Consider the following 23,218-nt stretch of genomic DNA (forward strand, 5'->3'; position numbering starts at 1 on the left):
CATGCATTATTATATAGACAAAAAAAAAAAAAACAACAACAACCCTGAGAGCCGGGCGTGGTGGCTCACGGCTCATAATCCCAGCATTTGGGAGGCTAAGACAGGAGGATCGCGGCCGGCCTCAGCTACTTAGTGAGGCCCTTTGCAACCCAGTGAGACCTTGTTTCAAAATAAAGAATAAAAAATAGGGATGGGGGTGTAGCTTGGAGGTAGAACGCCCCTGGGTTCCATCCCCAGAACCACACACACACACACACGCAAAAGAAACTGAGGTTCAGATAAATAAAGAGATCAAGTCAGTGGCAGAACCAAGACTAGAATCTCTGCTTCCTGAGTCCCAGTGTTCCTTCCGTGACCCCTTCAGTCTGTTCACACAAATTCCTCTCTTCTCCAGACCCCTTCCCCCGGGCTCTCAGGCCCTCTTCTGCAGCCCTGCCTGGGCCATGTCTTCCTCCGATGAAGAAACGCTCAGTGAGCGGTCCTGTCGCAGCGAGAGGTCCTGTCGGAGCGAGCGGTCTTACCGGAGCGAGCGGTCGGGGAGCCTGTCTCCCTGTCCCCCAGGGGACACCTTGCCCTGGAACCTGCCGTTGCATGAGCAGAAAAAACGGAAAAGCCAGGATTCAGTGCTGGACCCCGCGGAGCGTGCCGTGGTCAGAGTTGCTGGTAAGAGGGGTGGCCCAGCACGGCGGATGCTGTGGGTGTGAGGGAAGGGGCTGTGTGCACGGGCTGGGTGTGGAGCACGGGGGTCCGCAATCTAATCTGTTGGTACCACTTTTGGTAAACGTGAGGAAAATCTGCTGCCCCTCCGCTAACATGAGACCTGTTCTCATTTCTGCATACTATCTTCCTTTGCCCCATTTGGCTGTGTTTTCTATGACTTGCCTTTGTGGCTCATGGGCCGTTCTGAATCTGAGCCTTCAGTTACTCCAGAAGAGTTTCCATATCACATCTCAGACCTGATAGTTCTGTTTAAAAGCTGTGCAATCGTTTGTGATTTTCTAAACCCTACTCTTTTTTTCCACTTTTCTGCCATAGTAGACAGTGCTGCAGAGAATAATGTTAAGAAGGGGAAATTTTTTAAAATTTCTGTCGTGTTATTTCCATGCAATCAAGCCCTCCAAGAGGAGAGTTTCGCTCATAATACCTTCCAAAAGTGTTGGTGTGAGGGCAGGGGCTGCCTCCGCCTGTGCCCAGTGGGGACAGTTCTCCTTTGCCAAGCAGCTGTGTGGTGCAGTGGTTCTGGGTGCAGGCTTTGGAGACAGGCAAATTGCTGGATTGTGGCCCTGCACTGACCATTGTGTTACTCTGGGCAAGTCCCTTATCCTCTCTGAGCCTCAGATTCCTTATACTAGGATGGAACCCAGGGACATTCTACCCCTAAGTTACACCCCAACTCTATTTTTTATCTTGAAATGGGGTCTCACTAAGTTGTGGAGGGTCTCACTGAGGCTGGCCTTGAACCTGAGATCCTCCTGTCTCCGCCTCCCAAGTACTGGGATTACAAGTCTGAGCCACCACGCCTGGCCCTTATCTTAACAATGTCCCTGTGCAGGGCTCCCTGGAGGGTTAGATGGGATAGTGTGTGTAAAGCGTTAGCCGGGTTTCTGACTCAGTGAAGGAGCTGCCTCCCGGGGGTGTGCTCGGCATCAAAGCAGGCCTCGGTGTCCCAGTGCGGATGGACAGATGGGGCAGTGCCTGCAGCTAGCTCAGTGACGTCCCCTGCCGTCCATCCATCACCAGGGCCTGTCCTTGTGTCTCTTAATCACGCACCACTTTATCGTGTCTCAACTGGACCTTCCACCTGCCTGATAGCCGTGGATCTCACAGTCTCGCCCGCTTCCTCCACGTGACTAACAAAGCATGTTATTCTAAAATGCGAACCTGACCCTGTTGAAACTATTTTGGCTCCTCATTGCCTATGGAATGAAGGCTTCAGCTGAAAGGCCCATCAAAGTCAGGCCCTAGTGCTCGCTTCAGCGGCACATAGGCTGAAATTGGAACGATACCGAGAAGACTAGCATGGCCCCCGGGTGAGGATGACATGCAAATTTTGGAAGCGCTCTATATTTTTATTTGCTTCGAAAAATAAGTAAACCAGAGCTGGGTGTGGTGGTGTACACTTATAATCCCAGTACTTGGGAGGCCGAGACAGGAGGATTGCCGGTTTACTGCCAGCCTCAGCAACTTAAGCCCTCTGCTACTTAATGAAGTCCTGTTTTAAAATAGAAGAATAAAGTAGGGCTGGGGTATAGCTTGGAGGTAAAACGCTCCTGAGTTCCATCCCTAGTACGACAATAAATAAATCCCTATCTACCCTTTTGCTGCACCTGGAGCCGCCTCTTCCTGCAAACTCCTGGCCACATCGTACTGTGTCTTGCTCTCCAGAAGTATGCAGTTTCCTGGATCCCACCTCCGAGCTGTAATTTTCTTCTCTGCCGGACGCCAGTAACTCCTCCTCCTCCTCTTAAGTGTGGCTTCCTCTGTCCCTAAATCCCCCAGTGGTCTCCCCAGCACCCTCCCTCCATACTTCCTCACACCACACAGCAGTTAGCCCCCAGGGAGCCCATTACTCTCCCAGGACTGGGAGTTGGTAGGGACTGTGGCTTGTCTATGCGTGGACCCCCAGTGACTTACACTGGGTCTTGCACATGCTAGAAACTCAGCCAGTATTGAATGACTGAATGAAAGCAAGTATTCAGAGGCTAATATGTGTCAGATTGTGATCCAGGAACAGGCAGTGGGCTGCAATGAAAAGTTCGACAGGAAGAGGGTTACGTGGGCTCAAGTACCCGGGAGATTTCAGCATGAGCTCTAAGGGCGGCCCCAGCGGTGGGGCCTGGAAGGCAGGCTGCATTTTGAGTTCCATTTGGTGAGCCACAGGGAGCCCTTGGAGGAAGTCCTTCTCAAGCCCTTGGGCCTGCGGCACCAGCCAGTAACCAAGTCCTAGCCGTCTCCAGGTGTGCAGGAAAGGGACAGCCTTGACGGGCCATGACTCAGGGCCTCTGACTCACAACCTCTCATTCTCCTGAAGGCAGAGTGGATGCCACATTCTCCCTTCCCCGCACTCTCCACCCCATCCTCCATCGCTCCTGTGTTCTTCAAGGTTGCGGTGTGATGCTCTCCCCTTCGGGTCTTCTGTTTAAGATGCTGAGTCTAGGCCAGAAGTGGAGTGGACTCAGGGGCTGAATCTCCAGGCACAGCCCCTCAGGGCCCTGCCCGGCGTCTGAGTGAAGGGAGGCTCGGGCACCGCCACAGATGCTGATCTTTGCATCCTGGTGCTGCTGAATGACTGTCTTGGGGAGGGGGCTGGGCCAGTGAGGCTGAAAATGGGGAGATTGCCACGGTTAAAAATAACCTGTGTGCTGCAGTTGGGCGTGTTTCTTTCGCGGGAGAGCGGAGAGGCAGCGGAGGGGAGGCGGGATGCTACTTTAGGGTCTGGTCCAAGTCTCTGTGTGATTTTAGAATGTTGTGGGGGATCCACCAGAGCAATGCAGGAAGCAGCCTTGCCTCCGCAGGGACTCCTTGGGGGCAGGTGCAGGGACCATGTCTGGGAGGCCCTGGAGCTCTCTAGTACCTCTCTCCTTCTGGGAGGAGGTGAAGTCAGGCTCATGCTGGAAGCCAGCTGTGGCTTGTGCGACACACTCCTCCCCTGGGTCTGGATCATGGAGCCAATTGGGGGTGTCTGAATCAGTCTTACCAAAGACACGGACTCCCCTTCCCCTGGCTCATTCAGTATCCTAAGCTCATCTTAGTCTAGAGGCCTGGTGGGGCACCCTGCTGGTTGCAAAACAGAGCAGAGAGGCAGCGAAGGGCTGGGAAACCCAGTCTCAGTCTGTCTGGACAGACCCTAGGCACCATGCAAGCTGCAGTCTGCTGCTTCATCTTCATCTTTTCTGTCTTTTTTTTTCCCCCTCCTTCTTCCCCATCCCTGTTCTCAACTCCTGAGCTCAGGTGCATTGAAATGTAACAAGAGTCACTCATGAGAATGCTTTTTTTTTTTTTTTTCCCAGTACTGGGGATGGAACCCAGGACCATTCTACCTCTGAGTGACATCCACAGCCCTATTTTTTTTTTTTTTTTTTTTTTTTTTTGGTGGTATTGGGGTTCCTGGAAGCCCTTCTACCTCCGGACTACACTCCCAGACCTATTTTATACTTTTTATTTGGAAACAGGGTCTCTTAAGCCAGAGAGGCTGGCTCCAAACCAGCGCCATCCTCCTGTCTCCTGTCTCCGCCTCCCAATGCTGGGCAACAGCCCTATTTTTTATTCTTTTTTTTTTTTTCGGTGGTACTGGGGATGGAACCTAGGGGCCTTCTACCTCCGGGCTGCACTCCCAGATTTACTTTATATTTTTTATTTGGAAACAGGGTCTCTCAAACCAGCTGAGGCTGGCTTTGAGCCTGCGCAATCCTCCTGTCTCAGCCTTCCAAGAGCAGGGTTTACAGCGTGAGCCACCACGCCCTATTATTCTTCATTTTGAAGCAGGGTCTCTCTGAGTTGAGAAGGGCCTTGCTAAGTAGCTGAGGCTGTCCATGAACTGCGATCCTCTGGTATCAGCCTCCGGAATGTTGGAATTATGAGCGTGTGCCACCACGCCTGGCTTATTGATTGATTGTACTGATTTGAACCCAGGAACATTCTACCTTTGAGCTACACCTCCAGCCTTTTTTATTTTTTATTTTGAAATAGGGTCTTGCAGAATTGGTGAAGCTGGCCTCGAACCTGCCATTCTCCTATCCCAGCCTTCCAAATATTAGAATTACAGGTATGCACCACCATGCCCGGCTTATACTGAGATTTCATACTAATGCTATGTGCTGGGTAGGGCATATAGCCTTAAGGGACTTGCCCGTAGTCACCAAGGACTGGCAGATACATATTTTCTAACTCTAAGCACGTTGCAATCTCTATTCCATAGGTAGCCAACCCAGTCTTTCTATTTTCTGCAGGTGATCATCTATAAATAGCTAACTTTGAGGAGGGCATGGTGGTGCCTGCCTGTAATCTCAGTGCTTGGGAGGCTGAGACAGGAGGATCGTAGGTTCACTACCAGTCTCAATAGCTTAATGAGACCATGTTTTAAAATAAAAATAGTGGGGCATGGTGGCGCACACTGTAATTCTAGTACTTGGGAAGGTGAGACAGGAGGATCGCAGGTCTATGGCCAGCCCCAGCAATTTAGTGAGGTTCCCCGCAACTTAGTGAGACCCTGTTTCAAATTAAAACATAAGTCAGGCATGGTGGCCCATGCTTGTAATCCTAGTACTTTGGAGGCTGAGACAGGAGAATCACAGGTTTGAGGACAGGCTCAGTAACTTAGTGACACTCTCAGCAACCTACTGAGACCCTGTTTCCAAATAAGAAATAAAATCGGTCTAGAGGTTTAGCTTGGAGGCAGAATGCCTCTGAGTTCAATTCCCAGTACCACAAAAATAAATAAATAAATAAATAAATAAATAAATAAATAAATAATAAAAATAAAGCCGGGCTTGGCGGCACAGGCTTGTAATCCCAGTACTTGGGAGGCTGAGACTGGAGGATCTCAGATTTATGACCAGCCTCAGCTACTTAGTGAGGCTCTCTGCAACTTAGTGAGACCCTGTTTCAAAATAAAGAATAAGCCAGGCATGGTGGCACACGCTTGTAATCCCAGCATTCGGGAGGCTGAGACCGGAGGATCGTGGTTCATTGACAGCCTCAGCTACTACTTAGTGAGGCCCTCTGCAACTCAGTGAGAACCTGTTTCAAAATAAAGAGTAAAAAATAGGGCAGAAGGTGTAGCTCAGAGGTCAAATGCCCCTGGGTTCCATCCCCAGGCCCCCCCCCAAAAAAAAAAGAATAAAAAATGCGGGTGGGGGTGGGGTGTAGCTCTGAGGTAGAATGCCCCCCTAGCAAAAAAAAAAAAAAAAAAAAAAAAAAAGTAGCTTAGAGGTAGAATGCCTCTGGCTTCAATTTACAGACCCACAAAAATAAATAAATAAATAACTTAATTAAAAATAAGCAGGGAGCCGGGCATGGTGGCGCACGCTTGTAATCCCCAGCATTCGGGAGGCTGAGATTGGAGGATCACAGTTCGCGGACAGCCTCTGCAACTTAGTGAGACCCTGTTTCAAAATAAAGAACAAAAACTAGGGGGTGTAGCTCGGAGGTAGAATACCCCTGGGTTCCATCCCCAGAGTTGCTAAAAAAGAAAAGAAAAGCCGGGTGTGGTGTTGTACTCTTGTAATCCCAGTACTTGGGAGGCCAGACAGGAGGATTACGGGTTTGAGGACAACTTCAGCAAGTACTGAGACTCTCATCAACCTAGCAAGACTCTGTTTCAAAATAAAAATAAAATAGAACTGAGCGTGTAGTTCAAATGTAGAACGGCCCTGGGCTTAGTCCCTACTACCATCAAAAGAAAAAAGAAATGGTTTGGGCTGGGAAGTAGCTCAATGATAGAGCACTTGCCTAGCATTCACAAAGCCCTGGGTTCAATCCCCAGCACTGCAAAAAACAGAACAAAACAACCACTACTACTACTAAGATAAATAGAAAGAATGAATGAAAAGGAAAGAGAGGAAGAAAGGGAGAAAGAAAGAAAGAAGAAAGAAGGAAGGAAAGAAAGAAAAGGAAGGAAGAAAAGGATTGAGCTATATGATACGCCGGGCACTGCTGTGAAGACAGTCGGTTATGGGTTAGAAAACTTAGATAAATGATTGTACTTCATGGAGCTTCATTGCCCGTATCTGTGAAGGCGAGGTGATGATGCCTGCTTCCCTTATCAGCGTGCTGGACAGGCCCCACTTCGCAGGCCTGTTACTGCGTTCCTTGTGAGTCCCCTGGCAACCCAAAGGGGCAGTGAAGGCTTGGGGCAGCCAGCAGTTTCCCAAGGCCCCAAGGAAGGGGGTCTGGAGCCCAACCTCTTAGTTCCGTCTCTTCCTTTTGTTTGCTTTAGGGCTTTGTCAGAGAGCAGTTGGAAGTGGTTTATTCTGGCCAAGCCATGGGTGCAAAGAAGAGAATTCAAGGCAAGCACCACTGTGCATACCGTAATCTCAGTACTTGGGAGGCTGAGATAGGAGGATCTCAGGGTCCAGGCCAGCCTTAGCAACCTAGTGAGACCCTCGGCAACTTAGTGAGACCCTGTTCAAAATAAAAAATGAAACAGGCCAGGTGTGGTGGCGTATGCTTGTAATCTCATTACTTGGGAAGCTGATAGAGGAGAGTCTCGGGTTCACAACCAGCCTCCGCTACTTAGTGAGGCCCCTGCAATTTAGTGAGACCCTGTTTCAAAATAAAGAATTAAAAATAGGTCTCGGTGTGTAGCTCAGAGGTAGAATCCCCAGAGTTCAATCCCCAGTACCGCAAAAATAAAATAGGATTAGGGGTGTAGCCCAGAGGAACAATGCCCCCATTAAGGAATGGGGATGGGGTCCTAAAACCAGTCCCACTGGGAGCCCGTATTCCTGAGCAGGCAACCTTCTGTGCCCCTGGCTCTTCCAGCTTTGTATTCAGACCAGCCCCTCTTTCTTCCCAGCTTCTCTCCTTCCTCCTGGCAGTGCTCTTAGAGGCCTTGGATCTGGAGCTTGGTTTCAGGAGCAGGAGAAATGAGCAGGAGAGTCCCCTGAAAGTGGGGCAGAGTGAATTGTAGCTACACGCCACCAGCTCAGCTCTACTCTTTGAAAGTAAATCTGGGTCACATTAGCTGCAGGGATGGAAAGTGACCACGTGGGCAGAATTCTGTGCAGGCGGCAGAACAGACAGCCAATCTGTCCTTTCTCTGAGGCTCGGGGCCCTGTGGGACCCCAGCTGGTGAGGGAGGTGGCTGCTGCATTGCCGGGGCGATGCTGTCTTTATGCAGCCCGCCTCCCATCCTGCTTCTGTAATGACTTCCAGGTGACACAGAGGAAGGTTTGGAATGGCATTCTGGCTGGTGCGTCTCTGTTGCAGCTCGGGAATGCCAGGGAAGGACTGGTTACTTTGGGAACTGTGGAGAGCCTGCATTCCTCAGTCCCATAGGCTCAGAGGCTAGATGCCATCAGAGGAGCTGCCTTGCAGCAGGATGGAGAGCGCTCTTGTGTTTATTTCAGCAGATCCCCCACTCCCCACCCCAGGGACAGATCTGGGAACATACCTGGAGTGAGCATTAACAATCCATCATCGCGGGGGTGGTGCCACATGCCTATAATTCTAGTACTTGGGAGACTGAGTCAGGAGGATGGCAGGCTTGAGGCCAGCGTCAGCAACTTAGTGAGACTCTGTTTCAAAATAAGAAAATAAAAAAGGGCTGGGGCTGTAGCTCGGAGGTAGTATCCCCCTGCATCCAATCCCCAGAACCAAAGGACCACCACAACCACAACAATTATCTGTCATCACCAAGCGTTGTACTGAGCCTGCTCAGCACCTCTTTTCCAAGTTGCTGTGGCTAGAACCTGCCATGATTTGGCCCGGTGACTCTTGCCACCTGTCAGTTAGAAGCCTGCCAGCTTCCTGGCTCTGCCTTGGCTCTTCTGTAGGAACAGAAGGGGAGCTCCTGGCTGGAATATCTGCCTGGACTTAAGGATGTGATGAGGTCTGGAGCCCATGTACTTTTTTTGGGAGGGAGGGTACTGGGGGTTCAAGCCTGGCCTTGAACCTGTGATTATTCTTTTCCTGTCTCAGCTTCCCAAGTACTGGGATTATAGGCCTGTGCCACCATGCCTGGCTTTTTGTTTTGCTTTTTTGGTATTGAGGATTGAACCCAGGGGCATTCTACCTTTGAATTACACCCCCAGTCCTTTTTATTTTTACTTATTTATTTATTTTGGTGGTACTGGGGATGGAACCCAGAGGCTTTCTACCTCTGGGTTATACTCCCAGATCCATTTTTTAAATATTTTATTTGGAAACAGGGTCTCACTAAGTTGCTAAGAGCCTCACTAAGTAATTGAGGCTGGCTTCGAACCTATGCGATCCTCCTGTCTCAGCCTCCCAAGCGTGGGGATTACAAGCGTGCACCACCACGCACGACGTTTATTTTTTGTTTTCAAAGAGAGTTTCATTACGCTATTGAGGGTCTCACTAAATTGCTGAGGCTGGCCTTCATCCTGTGATAGTTCTGTTTTAGTCTGGGATTACAGGCATGTACCACCATGCCTGGCTGAGCCCCTATTTTTTTGTTTGGGTACTGAGGATTGAACCTAAAGGTGTTCTACCTCCAACCTATACCCCCAGCCCTATTTTAATTTTTATTTACTTTTTTTGTGTATGTTTGGTACTGGGGATGGAGTCCAGGGGCCTTCTACCTCCAGGCTATACCTCAGCCCTATTTAATTTTTTTAAATTTGGAAACAAGATCTTACTAATTGCTGAGGTTGGCCTCAAACCTGCATTCCTTCTATCTCAGCCTCCCAAGCACTGGGATTACATGCAGGAGCCACCAGGCTCGGCTTTATTTTATTTATTTTATTTTTGTGGTAATGGGGATTGAGCCCTAAGGCATTCTACCTCCAAAGCTATACCTCCAGCCCTATTTTATTCTTTATTTTGAAACAGGGTTTCACTGAATTGCAGAGGGCCTCACTAAATTGTTGAGGTTGATTTCGAACCTGTGATTCTCCTATCTCAAGTCTCCCAAGTACTGGGATTACAAGCGTGTGCCACCATGCACAGCTTTATTTTTTATTTTAAAACAGGTTGCTGAGAGGCTGGTCTCAAACCTGCCATCCTCCTGTCTCAGCCTCCCAAGTGCTGGGATTATAAGCATGTTTAAGTGATGGTTTAAGCCCCTGTAATCTGAAGAGTGATTATGAGCTGGTCCTGTCCAGAACTGGGCCTCATCCCTACCCCTGAAGATATAAGCTTATACCTTGAGGTCACAGGTGGGTGTCTTTATGCCACATGCCTGTAATCATAGTGCTCGGGAGGCTGTGGCATGAGGACCACAGGGTCAAGGCCAGCTTCAACAACCTCGTGAGCCACTGTTTCAAAATGAAAAGAAAGCCAGATGTGGTGGCCCACTCCTGTAACCCCAGTTCTCGAGGCAAGAGGATTACAGGTGTGAGACCAGATTTGAGACTGAGCAAGTAGGTGAGACTCTCATCAGCCTTGCAAGAGCCTGTTTCAAAGTAAAAGTAAAATAGGGCTGGGGGTGAGGCTTGGAGGTAGAATGCCCTTGGGTTTCATGCCCAGTTCCAAAAACCTAACTAAAATAAAATAAAATAAAATAAAATCTTGGAGTGTAATTGGGAGGTAGGACACCCCTGGGTTTAAGCCCGAGTACCAAAAAAGATTTTTTTCATTGATCACTCGCACACTTGTTCACTGAGCAGTGATGTGCCGGTGTCTCCTCTCTCATTCCCTGATCGTGCACGTGGCTCCTTTTACAAACGTTCCTAGGGCTGGCTGCCTTGTTCTAGGCTCAGCCTGGGCGACAGAGCCCAGCTGCTGCCCATGAGGGCGATTAAGTCTAGTTTGAACTGTGCTATACTCAAGCCAAAGAGGAGGTTGTTTTTTTTATTTCCTTGAGGTTCTGGGGATTGAAGCAGGGGGTGCTCTATCACTGAGCAACATCCCCAGCCATATATATATATAATTTTTTTTTACCTAGAGATTGAACCCAAGGGCATTCTACCTCTGAGCTACACCCCCAGCCCTGTTTTTTTATTCTTTACTTTGAAACAGGGTCTCACTAAGTTGCGGAGAGCCTCACTAAGTAGTTGAGGCTGCCTGCAAACCTGCGATTCTCCTGTCTGCCTCCAAAGTACTGGGATTACAAGCGTGTACCACCATATGGTTTATTTTATATTTTGAGGCAGGGTTTCACTAAGTGGCCCAGGCTGGCCTTGAACTCTTGCCTCGGCCTCTGGAATTGCTGAGATTACAAGTATGCGCATGGCCAAAGAGAGTTTTGAGGCAGTTCTGGGAGGGAAGGGCCTCTTTCTCCTCCTGCCCTTCCCCAGCTGATAGCAAAGATGGCATTCGATCTAGGGCTTGGAAGAGATATAGGAGCTTGTGAGGACAGCCTGAGGAGAGAGGGCACACGCCCTGACGGGGGTCTGCTCTTGCCGTCCTTTCTTTGGCCTCCTGGGAAGGCAGGAAGGAACAAACATGAAAAGGGAACAGCTGGTGGCGGGTAGGAATGAAAGAATCCAGCGGGAGGCTGCGGACTGAGCTCTGGATGCAGCTCAGCGGCTCCTGAGAGCTGATGCCAGCTGGGATCCCCAGTCAGTGAGAGCCAGAGCAGCTACTACGTAGAGTCCTAGAAGGGTGCTCGGCATCTACTGACATCATTTAATCCTCACAGAACCTGGGGAAGTAGCTGTTCTCAACCAAAGAGAAAAGTGAAGAAACATGGCCGGAGTTGTCCAGTAAGAGAGCAGCGGAGCTGGGCCTCAGCCTGTACCACCGCTCTGTGCCGAGTGGCCCGAGCCCACTCAGACAGCGCCCTGCGAGTTGCTGGGTGCTGTGCTGCAGGTGGGCCACGCTTCAAAGGAAGCCATAGTAGGGAGAACAGTGTAGTGAGCGCCTGTCCCCCAGAAACAAGAATTATCCATCATGGCCAATCTTATTCATACATGTCACTTCTACCTCCCCTGTTATGTAAAAGAAAGTTTGGATACTCACATACTTTTCCAAGCCTCACTTTTTAATGTGTGTTTGTGTTTTGCGGTACTGGAGATTGAACCCAGGGGCATTCTCAGTCTCCCAAATACTGGGATTGCAGGAGTACACCACCACACCTGGCTTATCCCGTATACCACCTTTCCCACAGTAGTCAGTACGTCAGTTTATACGTTTCAGAGTCTTTATCTGAAGACTGGAGATAGTGCTACCTGATGCGCTCCCCAGAGGCTTCATGAGGTATTCAGCTCCCAGCACTGGGCCTCAGGGCTGGTGTCCTTCCTAGTGCCATCCGCCAGTCCTCTGGTCCTTCCAGCTGAGGTTCGTGCCCTACACCCAGAATACACAGAGTGAGGCTACAGCATCCTTATTCTGGGACTGGAAGCTGATTTCTGAGGATGGTGTCTCTCTGTTTTGCCTAAAACATCTCAAGCCCATGGACCCCAAGTTTGTATCAGGACCCTGCTGGCATAAATGAGGAAGGTGTCCTAAAAATGGATTTCAAGAAACTGAAATTGAGGTGTTGTAGGACAGACGTCTTCGTGAAGGGAAGGAATTCTGTTCTTATGAGAGATCTGTACCCTAGGCTTGCCCTGATGCCAGTGAAAGGTTCCAGCACTCCTGTCTCAACCTCCCAAGTACTGGGATTACAAATGTGCACCACCACACCTGGCTGATAATACCTTTTCTAACTACTATTCTTCTGAATGCCAGGCTTTGTGCTTAGTGTGTTATATGTTATATTAGACCCAGTTTTCAAAATGCCTTTAGGGGGCAGAGTGTTGTGGTAGAGGAGACCAAGGTCCTCCAGCCAGTAAGGGACCAAGTCGGAGTGTCTGCTCTGCCTATGCAGCCCACTGTCTGTCCCATTTCAAGGCACAGTAGTGTGATAATAGCTAACATCTGTGTAGCACTTCAAGGGTTCATGCCCTTCAAGAATATCTGTACACCCATTATCTCTCCGTGCCCCTTTGGGAAGGTGCCTGTCAGGGTTTCACCCTCTGTTCATTTTTCCCAATAAAGACTGGAGATTCTTTGGCATTGGCCTGGAGAAGCCAGGGGAGGTGGCCTAGGGAGAAGCTGAGGTGGAGAGACTTGGCCAGTTGCTATGGTTACCCAGATGGATGGGCAACCATTTTGAAGGTTGCTATGGTAACAAGCTGACTGGTGGCTGGGATCTTTCTGGGTGGCTGGCACTATCTAGGCTTCTTAAGTAAGAGATGTTGCACTTTCCAAACAGAAGAGGGCAGCATGAGAGAGAACAAAGGCTTCCTACCCCATTGCGGATCTGAGAATTTGAAGCAAAGGTTAGAGTCTCCAGGAGCTGGGTGAAAGGGATCTTTGGCTGGGATTGACCAAAACCAGTGCCTGAGAGGCTGGTGGAACTGGGCTTGCAGGCAGGACTCCTGGGATTAGAGCTAGGCAGTTTTCTTCCAAGAGCAAGCCAAAGGTTAAGGCTGGGGCAGTCTCTTCACTGGCACCAGCTATACTCTTGGGGAATGTAAAAGCCAGGAGACAGCCTACCTTGCTAGGAGGAACGGAGAGGATGGACACACACACACGCACACACGCGGACACACGGACACACGGACGCAGAGGCACACACCCTGCTAGCCAATGTAGTTGCAAAGCTGTAAATCATCACAGTTGTGCAGTCTTGTAATCCCCAGTACTTGAGAGGCTGACAGGAAGATCACAAGACCCTGTTTCAAAATATAAAATCAAAAATCAAAAGGGCTGGGGATAGCCAGGCGTGGTGGCACATGCTTGTAATCCCAGCATTTGGGAAGCTGAGACAAGAGGATCATGGCTCACAGACAGCCTCAGCTACTACTTAGTGAGGTCCTTTGCAACTCAGTGAGATCCTGTTTAAAAATAAAGAATAAAAAAGAGGGCTGGGAGTGTAGCTTGGAGGTAGAATGCCCCTGGGTTCCATCCTCAGTACCGCAAAAAGGGGGGGGGGGCTGGAGGTTTTAGCTCATTGATAGAATGCCCCTCGGTTTAATCCTAATAATAATAATATCAATAACAATAAAAAAATTTTCATGCAGGGCATGTTGGCATTCTCCTGTAATCCCAGCAGTTTGGAGGCTGAGGCAGGAGGATTGAGAGCTCAAGGCCAGCCTGGGCAATTTAGTGAGAACTTGTCTCAAAATAAAATAAAAAGAATTGAGTATGTAAATCAGTGGTAGAACACCCTTGGGTTTGATCCCCAGTACCACATACACACCAAAAAAGACAACTTTATGGTGCTTGGGATGAACTTTAAAGGAAGGTTTCAATAGATGGGAGCCTAGAAAAGCTCAGATGCGGTGACAGACATTTTTTTCCTGGGATATAGGGATTGAGCCCAGAGCCTCCGGCATACTAGGAAAGTATTCTACCACTAGCTACATCCCCAGCCCTTTTTATTTTGAGATAGGGTCTCTCTAAATTGTTGACTTTCCCTTATTCTCCTGAGAAATTTGGGCTACAGTTACGTACCACCATGCACAGCCAAGAAAACTGTGTGCTCTGGGGATTAAACCCAGGGCCTCCTGCATGCCACACTTTGCCACTGAGCTACATCCCCAGCGCATACTATCTTCTTAAATACCCTAGCCGAGTGCTGAGCATGGTGGTGCAATTCTGTAATACCAGTACTTGAGGGTGAAATAGGATCCCAGGTTTGAGGCCAGCCTCAGCAATTTAGTGAGAACCCGTTTTTTCTTTCCTCTTTCCCTTTCTTTCTTTCTTTCTTTCTTTCTTTCTTTCTTTCTTTCTTTCTTTCTTTCTTTCTTTCGGGTATGGAGGTGGAACCCAGGGGCATTCGACTTCCGAGCTACACCCCCTTCCCTATTTTTATTCTTTATTTTGAAACCAGGTCTCACTGAGTTGCAGAGGGCCTCACTAAGTAGCTGAAGCTGTCTGCGAACCGCGATCCTCCATTTCAGCCTCCTGAACGCTGGGATTATAAGTGTGTGCCACCATGCCCGGCCCCAGCCCTATTTTTTATTCTTTAATTTGAAACAGGGCCCCACTGAGTTGCAAAGGGCCTCACTAACTAGTAACTGAGGCTATTTGCGAGCTTCAATTCTCCTGTCGCCTCCCAAAAGCTGGGATTACAAGCGTGTGCCACCATGCCCAAATTCTTTTTTCTTTTCTTTTCTTTTTTCTTGTGGTACTGGGGATGGAACCCAGGGGCATTCTACCTCCAAGCTACGCCCTAGTCCTATTTTTAAATTTAATTAATTAATTAATTTATTTATTTATTTTTGCGGATCTGGGGATGGAACCCAGGGGCATTCGACCTCTGAGCTACACCCCCTACTCTATTTTTTATTCTTAATTTTGAAACAGGGTCTCACTAAGTTGCAGAGGGCCTAAATAGCTGAGGCTGTCTGGGAACCGTGATCCTCTTGTTTTACCCTCCCAAATGCTGGGATTACAAGCATGCACCACCATGCCCAGCTTCTTTTTTTCTTTTTAAATAAAGCCAGGCATGGTGGTACATGATTGTAATCCAAGTACTTTGGGAGGCTGAGATAGGAAATTACAGGTTCCAGGACAGCCTCAGCAAGTAATGAGACTCTCATCAACCTTGTAAGACCCTGTTTCAAAATAAAAAGAAAAAAAATAGGGCTGGGGGCACATCTCAGAGGTAGAATGCCCCTGGGTTTAATCCCCAATTACCCCCCCCACACACACACATACACACAGCTGGGTGCGGTGGCACATGTTTGTAATTCCAGTGGAGGCTGAGTCAGGAGTATCATAGGTTTGTAGCCACCCTCAGCGATTTAGTGAGGCCATTCGCAATCTACTGAGACCCTGTTTCAAAATAAAGAATAGGGCTGAGGGTATGGCTAGGAGATAGAATGCTCCTGGGTTCCATTCCCAGTACCACAAAAAGATATAAATAAAGCCAGGTGCAGTAACACGTGGCAGTAATCCTAGTACTTGGGAGGATAAGACAGTACTGTAGGTTCAAGATTAATCTTAGCTTAGTAAGACTCTTAGCAACCTGGTGAAAAATAAAACCTAAATTAAAAAGAGCTGGAATGTACATCAGAGGTAGAATGTTCCTGGAGGTTCAATTCCCAGTATAACAACACCAAAGTAGGGTGAGAGTATAGCTCGGAGGTAGAACATCCCTGTGTTCCATCCCCACCAACGGCCCTCCACCCCACACGCCTGAGCCTAGTTAGAAGCCTCAGACAGCTAAATATTTTGGATCTAGTCCAGTCATTCACGCCTCTTTCTTTCCTTCTCCTTCTCTCTTTCTTTCTTTCTTTCTTCTCTCTTTTTTGCAGCACTGGGTATTGAACCCAGGGTCATTCTAACTCAGCTACACCCTCAGCCCTATTTATTAGTCTTTATTTTGAAACAGGGTCTCACTAAGTTGCAGAGGGCCTCACTAAATAGTTGAGGCTGTTTGTGAACCACGATCCTCCTGTCTCAACCTCCCAAGTACTGATATTACAAGCATGTGTCACCATGCCTGGCTCATTTATACATTTAATAAAGATCCTAGCTCCAGCCCTGCTTAGGGCCTGTAATCTCAATACTTGGGTGACTGAGATAGGAGGATCATAGGTTCAAGAGCAGCTTCAGCAACTCAGTGAGACCCTGTTTCAAAACAAAAAAATAAAAAGGCTGGGAATGTAACTTGGTGGTAGAATGTCCCTGGGGTTCAATCCCCAGTATATACACACACTTTTTTGTACATACACACACTTTTTTTTTTTTTGGTGGTACTGGGGGTGGAATCCAGAGGCTTTCTACCTCCGGGCTATACTCCCAGACCCATTTTATATTTTATTTGGAAACAGGGTCTCACTAAGTTCCTGAGAGCCTCACTAAGTAGCTGAGGCTGGCTTCGAACCTGTGCGATCCTTCTGTCTCAGCCTCCCAAGCGCAGGGATTATAGGCGTGCGCCACCATGCCCCGCTCTACACACACATTTTTAAACAAATATTTAATGAGTATCCACATATGCTAGGTTATTTGCTACATGATAAGAATCCCATGGTGAACAAGGTAGACAAGGGCCCCAGGCCTCAGGGTAATGCTTTAGGAAGGATGAAGACAACCCATAACTTTAAATGTGATCGATAGTACCAGATGGGCGAACAGGGTGCAGGAGGAGCTGCTAACCTGGGAATTAGGAGGGCTTCCCAGGGGGAGTTCCAGCAGAGGATGTGAATTAGAAGTCCGTCGAGCCAAAGTGGGAGAGCAATGAAGCCTGGGAGAAAAGCAAGTGGAAGGCCCAGAGGCCAGAGAGCACATTGGAGGAGCTGAAAGAAATGGCATGGCTTTAGGGAGAGGGGCACCGGACAGGAAGAGGCCGACTCCAAGGGAAAATTGTATTACCCTTCTCTCCCACTAGATGTCCTCCTGAGCACACCCTGCCTCCCCCTTCCTCTACTGCAACCTCCTTAACAAATGCTACAGCAGGCTCACCCACCAAAGGCAAAATCACAGGCCAGAAGAAAGCCTCAAAGCTTTCCCAATTGTGTGGTCTGGCTATAAATTTAGACTGTTGCTTGAAACACACACACACAAAACCCCAAAAACCACCCTTCTGTAGGCTGTCCTCTTCCCATCCCCCCAGCAGCAGCTTTGTTCTCCAGTCTGTAAAAATTTCTCTGTATAAAACAGGAACATCAGCCAAACATGTGGACTTCCCCCTTCCCATTCATTAGAAGAATGCTTTGCTTCAGACTCTCAGGGGAACATTTACATGCAAATAGTGTCAAGAAAGCGACTTAAGTCTGAGAGAAGCACTCCAGCCCCTACCCAAACCAGCACTCTTTTCCTTGATTGCTTCGCATCTCTCCCCCCTTTGGTACTGGGGATTGAGTTCAGGGGCATTCTCCCTCCGACTACACCCCAAGCCCTACTTTTTTTATCCTTTTCTTTGAAACAGGGTCTCACTTAAGTTGCAGAGGGCCTTACTTTACAAATAGCTGAGGCTGGCTGTGAACCTGCGATCCTCCCAAGTACTGGGATTACAAGTGTGCACCACCAAGCCCAGCTTGCTGTTTTTTTTTTTTCCCGTGTTATTTTTTATTTTTTGCAGTACTGAGGATTGAATCAAGGACCTCTTGAATACTGGATAAGCCCTGAGCTATATTCCTAGCCTTTTTTTTTTTTTTTAATGGTACTAGGAATGGAACCCAGAGGCATTCTACCTCCAAGCTACACCCCTAGCCCTATTTTTAATTCTTTATTTTGAAACAGGGTCTCACTGAGTTGCAAAGGGCCTCACTGAGTAGCTGAGGTTTGTCCTCAAACCACGATCCTCCTCTCTCAGCCTCCCTAATGCTGGGATTACAAACGTGCACCACCACGCCTGGTATATTCCTAGCCCTTTTTATTTTTATTTTGAGATAGTCTTAACAAATTGCTGGGGCTGGCATCAGCTTTCCAAATGGTTGGGATTACAGGTGTGGGCTACCACTCCTGGCCTGTGTGTGTTTCTTTTTCTTTCTTTCTTTCTTTCTTTTTTTTTTTTTTTTTTTGTGGTACTAGGGATGAAACCCGGGGCATTCCACCTCCGAGCTACACCCCCAGCCCTATTTTTTATTCTATATTTTGGAACAGGGTCTCACTGAGTTGCAAAGGGCCTCACTAAGCAGCTGAGGCTGTCCACGAACTAGGATCCTCCTGTCTCAGCCTCCCAAATGCAAGGAGGTTACAAGGATGCGCCACCACGCCTGGCTTGGCCTGTGTTTCTTAATAGGAGTCTCAACCCTTTGCCCTCTCCTGCCAAGTCCCCACATCTTCATTAGAGCCTGATTCCCAGAGTTGGCCCTTTTCCTTCTTGCTCTTGTTATTTCCTGGCATTTGGCAAGCGTCAGTCATAATTCTTGAGGAACCTGCTTACAAATTGGTGCCTGCTAGCCAGGCCTGGTGGTGCACTTGGGAGGCTGAGAGAGGAAGATCGTAGGTTTGAGACCAGTGTCAATAACTTAGCGAGACCTTATTTCAAAGTAAAAAATAAAATAGGGTTGGGGACGTATCCCAGAGGTAGAATGCTTTGGGGTTCAATCCTCGGTATGAAAAATAAATAAATAAAATTTAAAATGAAAAAATTAGCACCTATAGCAGCACCAGGAGGAAATGGAGAAGCTTTTCTATTTGCTGAGATGAAATTGAGAAGACAGACTCTATGGTGGTGCGCACCTATAATCCCAGTACCTGGGAGGCTGAGATAGGATCACAGGTTCAAGGCTAGCATCAACAATTTAGGGAGACCCTGTTTCAAAAAAAAAAAAAAAAAATTGAAGCCGGGCGTGGTGGTGCACACTTGTAATCCCAGCATTTGGGAGACTGAGTCAGGAGGATCGGGGTTCGAGGACAGCCTCAGCTACTTAGTGAGGCCCTTTGCAACTCAGTGAGACCCTGTTTCAAAATAAAGAATAAAAAGAATAGGGCTGCGGGTGTGGCTCGGAGGTAGAGTGCCCCTGGGTTTCATCCCCAGTACCGCAAAAATATAACAAAACAGAACAAAAAATTGAAACAGGTCTCTCTGGGGTATGGCTTGGAGGTGGAATACACCTGAGTTCAATCCTGAATACCCATCTACCCACCCCCCCAAAAAAAAGAAAATAAAATGAGAGGCAGATGCCTGTAGGGGATGAGTGAGGGCAGAGAAGGCGAGTGCATGTGTCTGTGTGTCTGCCTTCTTAGTCCTACTGACATAAAATAATAGCGGGAACAGTGACTCAGCACTGAGACAGTCAGGATTCCCAGGGTTAGCATTTCTATATCCTCTGCTGCTTACGAAAAATGTGATTGTGCCATCAATCACCTATTCCTTCATCCTGAATTCTCCACTAAAAGCCTTTATTTTATTTTATTTATTTTTTTGTGGGTCTGGGGATGGAACCCAGGAGCATTCAACAACCAAGATACACCCTCTGCCCCATTTTTTATTCTTTTTATTTTGAAACAGGGGTCTCACTAAGTTGCGGAGGGCCTCACTAAGTAGCTGAGGTTGTCCACGAACTGCGATCCTCCAGTCTCAGCCTCCTGAACGCTAGGATTACAAGCGTGAGCCGCCATGCCCAGCTTCTATTTTATTTTATTTTTATTTCTTTGCAATACTGGGGATGGAACCCAGGGGCATTCTACCTCTGAGCTATACCCCTAGCCCTATATTTTGTTTTTTACTTTGAAACAGGGTCTCACTGAGTTGCAAACTTCACTAAGTAGCTGAGGCTGTACTTAAACCACCATCCTCCTGTCTCAGCCTCCCAAATGCTGTGATTACAAACGTGGGCCACCAAGCCTGGCTTAAAAAAAAAAAAAAGCCAGATATGGCAGCACATGCTTGTAATCCCAGTACTTGGGAGGCTGAGACAGGAGGATTGCAGGTTCAAAGCCAGCCTTAGCAACTTAGAGAGGTTTTCAACAACATAGTGAGACTCTGTTTCTAAATAAGAGATTAAATCGGGCTGGGGATGTAGCTTGGGTATAGAATGGCTCTGGGTTCAATCTCTAGGACATAAAAAAAAAAAAAGGAAAAACAAAAGCTAGGTGTGGTGGTATACTTATCTGTAATCCTAGTACTTGGGAGGCTGAGACTAGAAGATGGAAGGTTCAAGGCCAGCCTCAGCAACTTAATGAGGCACTGTTTCAAAATAAAAATAAAATAGGGCTGGGGGTATAGCTTGGAGGTAGAGGCCTTTGGGTTCAACCTACAGTTTCCAAACAAAATAAAACCCAGTGTGTGTGTGTGTGTGTGTGTGTGTGTGTGTGTGTGTGTGTGTAATCTTATTCTTCTTTTCATAGACTGAGCTCATTAGCAGATGACAACAAACTGTGAAACATCTTTTTTTAAGCACTCAGGATTAAGTTGGAAAGAAAGGAGAATTTGTCTAGGCCTCCTCATTGTCCTCTCTCAGGCCCTTCCCGGTATGATTTCCACACCTGGAACTTGGGCAGCTCAGCAAAACTTGATGGAAAAAGACATGATTAATGATTTGCTCACCTTATTTCCAATCATGGTATGATGTGGAAACTCATTAGTGTACCTATTAGGAAAAGCATCATTTTTTTTTCTTCTTTTTATTAATGTGCTGAGCATTGATTGACCAAATATTTGGCCTTACTCACTAGGTGCAAAGATACAATCCTTGCCCTGGAGGTAAAAAGCTCCTCCTTCAAAATCTTGAGAAGGAAACTTAATGGGCTGGGCATGGTGGTACATGCTGGTAATCTCAGTTCTTGAGAGGCTGAGACAGGATCACAGGTTCAGAGCCAGCCTTGGCAATTTAGTGAGGCTCTCAGCCTAGCAAGACCCTGTTCCAAATAAAAAATAAAATAGTTCTGAAGTATAATGGGTTCAATCTCCTGTATCAAAACAAATAAACAACAAAACAAAACAACAACAACAAAAAACTGAAATGAAAGCTCAAGTCCTAATCTTGGCTGCTCAGTGCCACAAGAATTATTTTTTTAACTCTTGCATGTGCTCTTATTGTGATATTAGCCAGCCTAACTTCTTCCCCATAACCACCTTTCCATCCCCCGAAAAACCAAGGTAGTAAAGGAGCATAATGAGCCAAATGTGGGCTCAAAGTGCCGCCTACATTCGCCCGGTCTCCCTTCATTGCTGGTGGCCCAGCGCACTTCATGGACATTGGGATGGTGTGAGAGGCAGCTGAGTGGAGGGTTGGGCGATGGGGACTCCCCCCACTAAAGGGCATCCCAAGGAAGTCCTCACTGGTATTTAACCTGTTTCTTTTTTCCTTCCATTGATGACAGAGAATAACTGGCTTCCCTCTTCTTTTTCTTTTTTTTGTGGTACTGGGGCTGGAACCCAGTGGCATTCTACCTCTGAGCTGCACCCCCAGCCCTTTTTATTTCGTTCTGTGTTTTGAAATAGGGTCTCACTTAAGTTGCGAAAGACCTCACTTGACTAGGTAAAAGATTGGCCCAAACCTGTGATCCTCCCGTCTCAGACTCCCAAGTACAGGGATTACAAGTACAGGGATTACAAGTGTGTGCCACCACACCTGGCTTATTATTTTTATTTATTATTATTATTTTTTTGTGGTACTGGGGATGGAACCCAGGGGCTTTCTACCTCCGGGCTGCACTCCCAGACCTATTTTCTATTTTATTTGGAAACAGGGCCTCACTGGGTTGCTGAGAGCCTCACTCAGTAGCCGAGGCTGGCTTGGAACCTGCACGATCCTCCAGTCTCAGCCTCCCAAGCGCGGGGATTGCAAGCGTGCACCACCACGCCCGGCTCATTTTTTTTTTTTTAATTTATTTTTGAAACAGGGTCTGGCTAGGTCGAAGCGTCTCCCTGCTTGCTGAGGCTGTACCCTGAGAAAGTGTGATCCTCCTGCCTCGGCCTCCTCAACACTGGGACTGCGGGCTGGCTGGGCCTCCTCCGCGGACAGTTGCGCGGTGGAACGCCTTGTCCCCTAGCCGTCCCGCCTCTGACCCGGGGTGCCGGTGCGGATGGCGGCCCCGGGGCGCCCCTCGCCACCGCGGCCTCCCCTCCTCGCCGCGCCCCGCCGGCCTTTGTGGCGGGCCCGGGCTCGGCCGGGGCCGGGCTCGCTCGCCTTTGTCCGCCGCTCGCCGGGCCGCGGCGGGGGCGGCGCTGCGGCGCCGGGGGCGGGGCGGGAGGCGGAAGCGCGGGGCGGCCGGGCGCGGGGCCGGGAGGGAGCGCGGGGAGCGCCGCGCGGGGAGCCGAGCCGCGCCGCGCCGCACAAAGGCCGCCCGAGCGCGGCGGCGCCATGGCCGGCTACGTGCCGGGCCAGCAGCCGGCCAGCCGCAGCCAGGAGAAGGAGTTCGTGCAGGCGTACGAGGACGTGCTGGAGCGCTACAAAGGTGGGCGCGGGCGGGGCCCGGCCCGGAGGGGCGCGGGGGGCCGGCAGGGCCTGGCCCTGGCCCTGGCCGGGGTCCGTTCGCTGATTTTCGTCCCCCGACTCTAAAGGCTGGTCTCGGGGCTCGGCTTTCGGCCCCCGGGCCGCCCGGCCGCCGCCCGCCCGGGGAGTGGACGCCTGGCCGGAGCCCGCGGGCGCGGGCGAGAAAGTTTTGACAGGCGGCGGGGGCCGCGCCGGGCCCCCGGACCCCGGCTCCGATCCCTAACACCCAGCTAGGTGTTTTGCCCTGGGTGGCAGTTGTGCTTTCCACAGAGGTGGAGATTTTCCCAGAAACGACCGAGGCAGCACTTTTCCTCCTATTTTTATTTAGCCGGGGCCCTTGTGACTAGCCTTTCTTTTCATCCGAAGGAGAGGAAACTTCAGCCCTTACACTGAGTCCAGAATACTTGTTTACGACACCTGCCCAGTGAAGGGAAACTAATGAAGGGGCTGTAAAACCTCTCTCGCTTTCTTTCCTTTTTCTTTTTCTTTTTTTGGTGGCGTTAGAGCTCTGCTTGGGAATGCAGCACGGAGGGGGGGGGGAGATGAAATGCTAAAATGAACCTGTTAGGGCTTCTGCATCCGCTCCTGTAAACTGTCCAACTTTTCCTGCCTGCAGCAAGTTTTCTGTCAGCCCCCCCGTGGTCTTTCTCTTAAGAAATGTGGTTCATTTCAGAGCACAAAGAGGTTAGACTGTGCCGCCGAACTTAACTGAAGAAACGCGGCTCGCTGAATGGTTCCATTAAGTTTTCTCTTGCAGGCTTTGAGCAGCG

The 23,218-nt window shown here is 48.9% G+C and overlaps 1 protein-coding gene across 2 annotated transcripts in view; it reads left to right on the top strand.

Annotated features, from left to right (window-relative positions):
- Positions 1-443: 443 nt before the first annotated feature.
- The window catches only part of MACF1 (microtubule actin crosslinking factor 1), a gene marked incomplete at both ends in the record, with an annotated part of 419,220 nt that continues 396,445 nt past the window's right edge, over positions 444-23,218 (top strand). For both annotated transcript variants that reach the window (XM_080692742.1, XM_080692743.1), the window contains one exon: positions 444-663. In XM_080692742.1, the coding sequence (XP_080548868.1) occupies positions 444-663 (220 nt within the window). The remainder of the gene's footprint in view (positions 664-23,218) is intronic.

The sequence above is a fragment of the Muscardinus avellanarius genome (assembly GCF_963383645.1).
Source record: "Muscardinus avellanarius genome assembly, chromosome: 3".
Lineage (NCBI taxonomy): Eukaryota > Metazoa > Chordata > Mammalia > Rodentia > Gliridae > Muscardinus > Muscardinus avellanarius.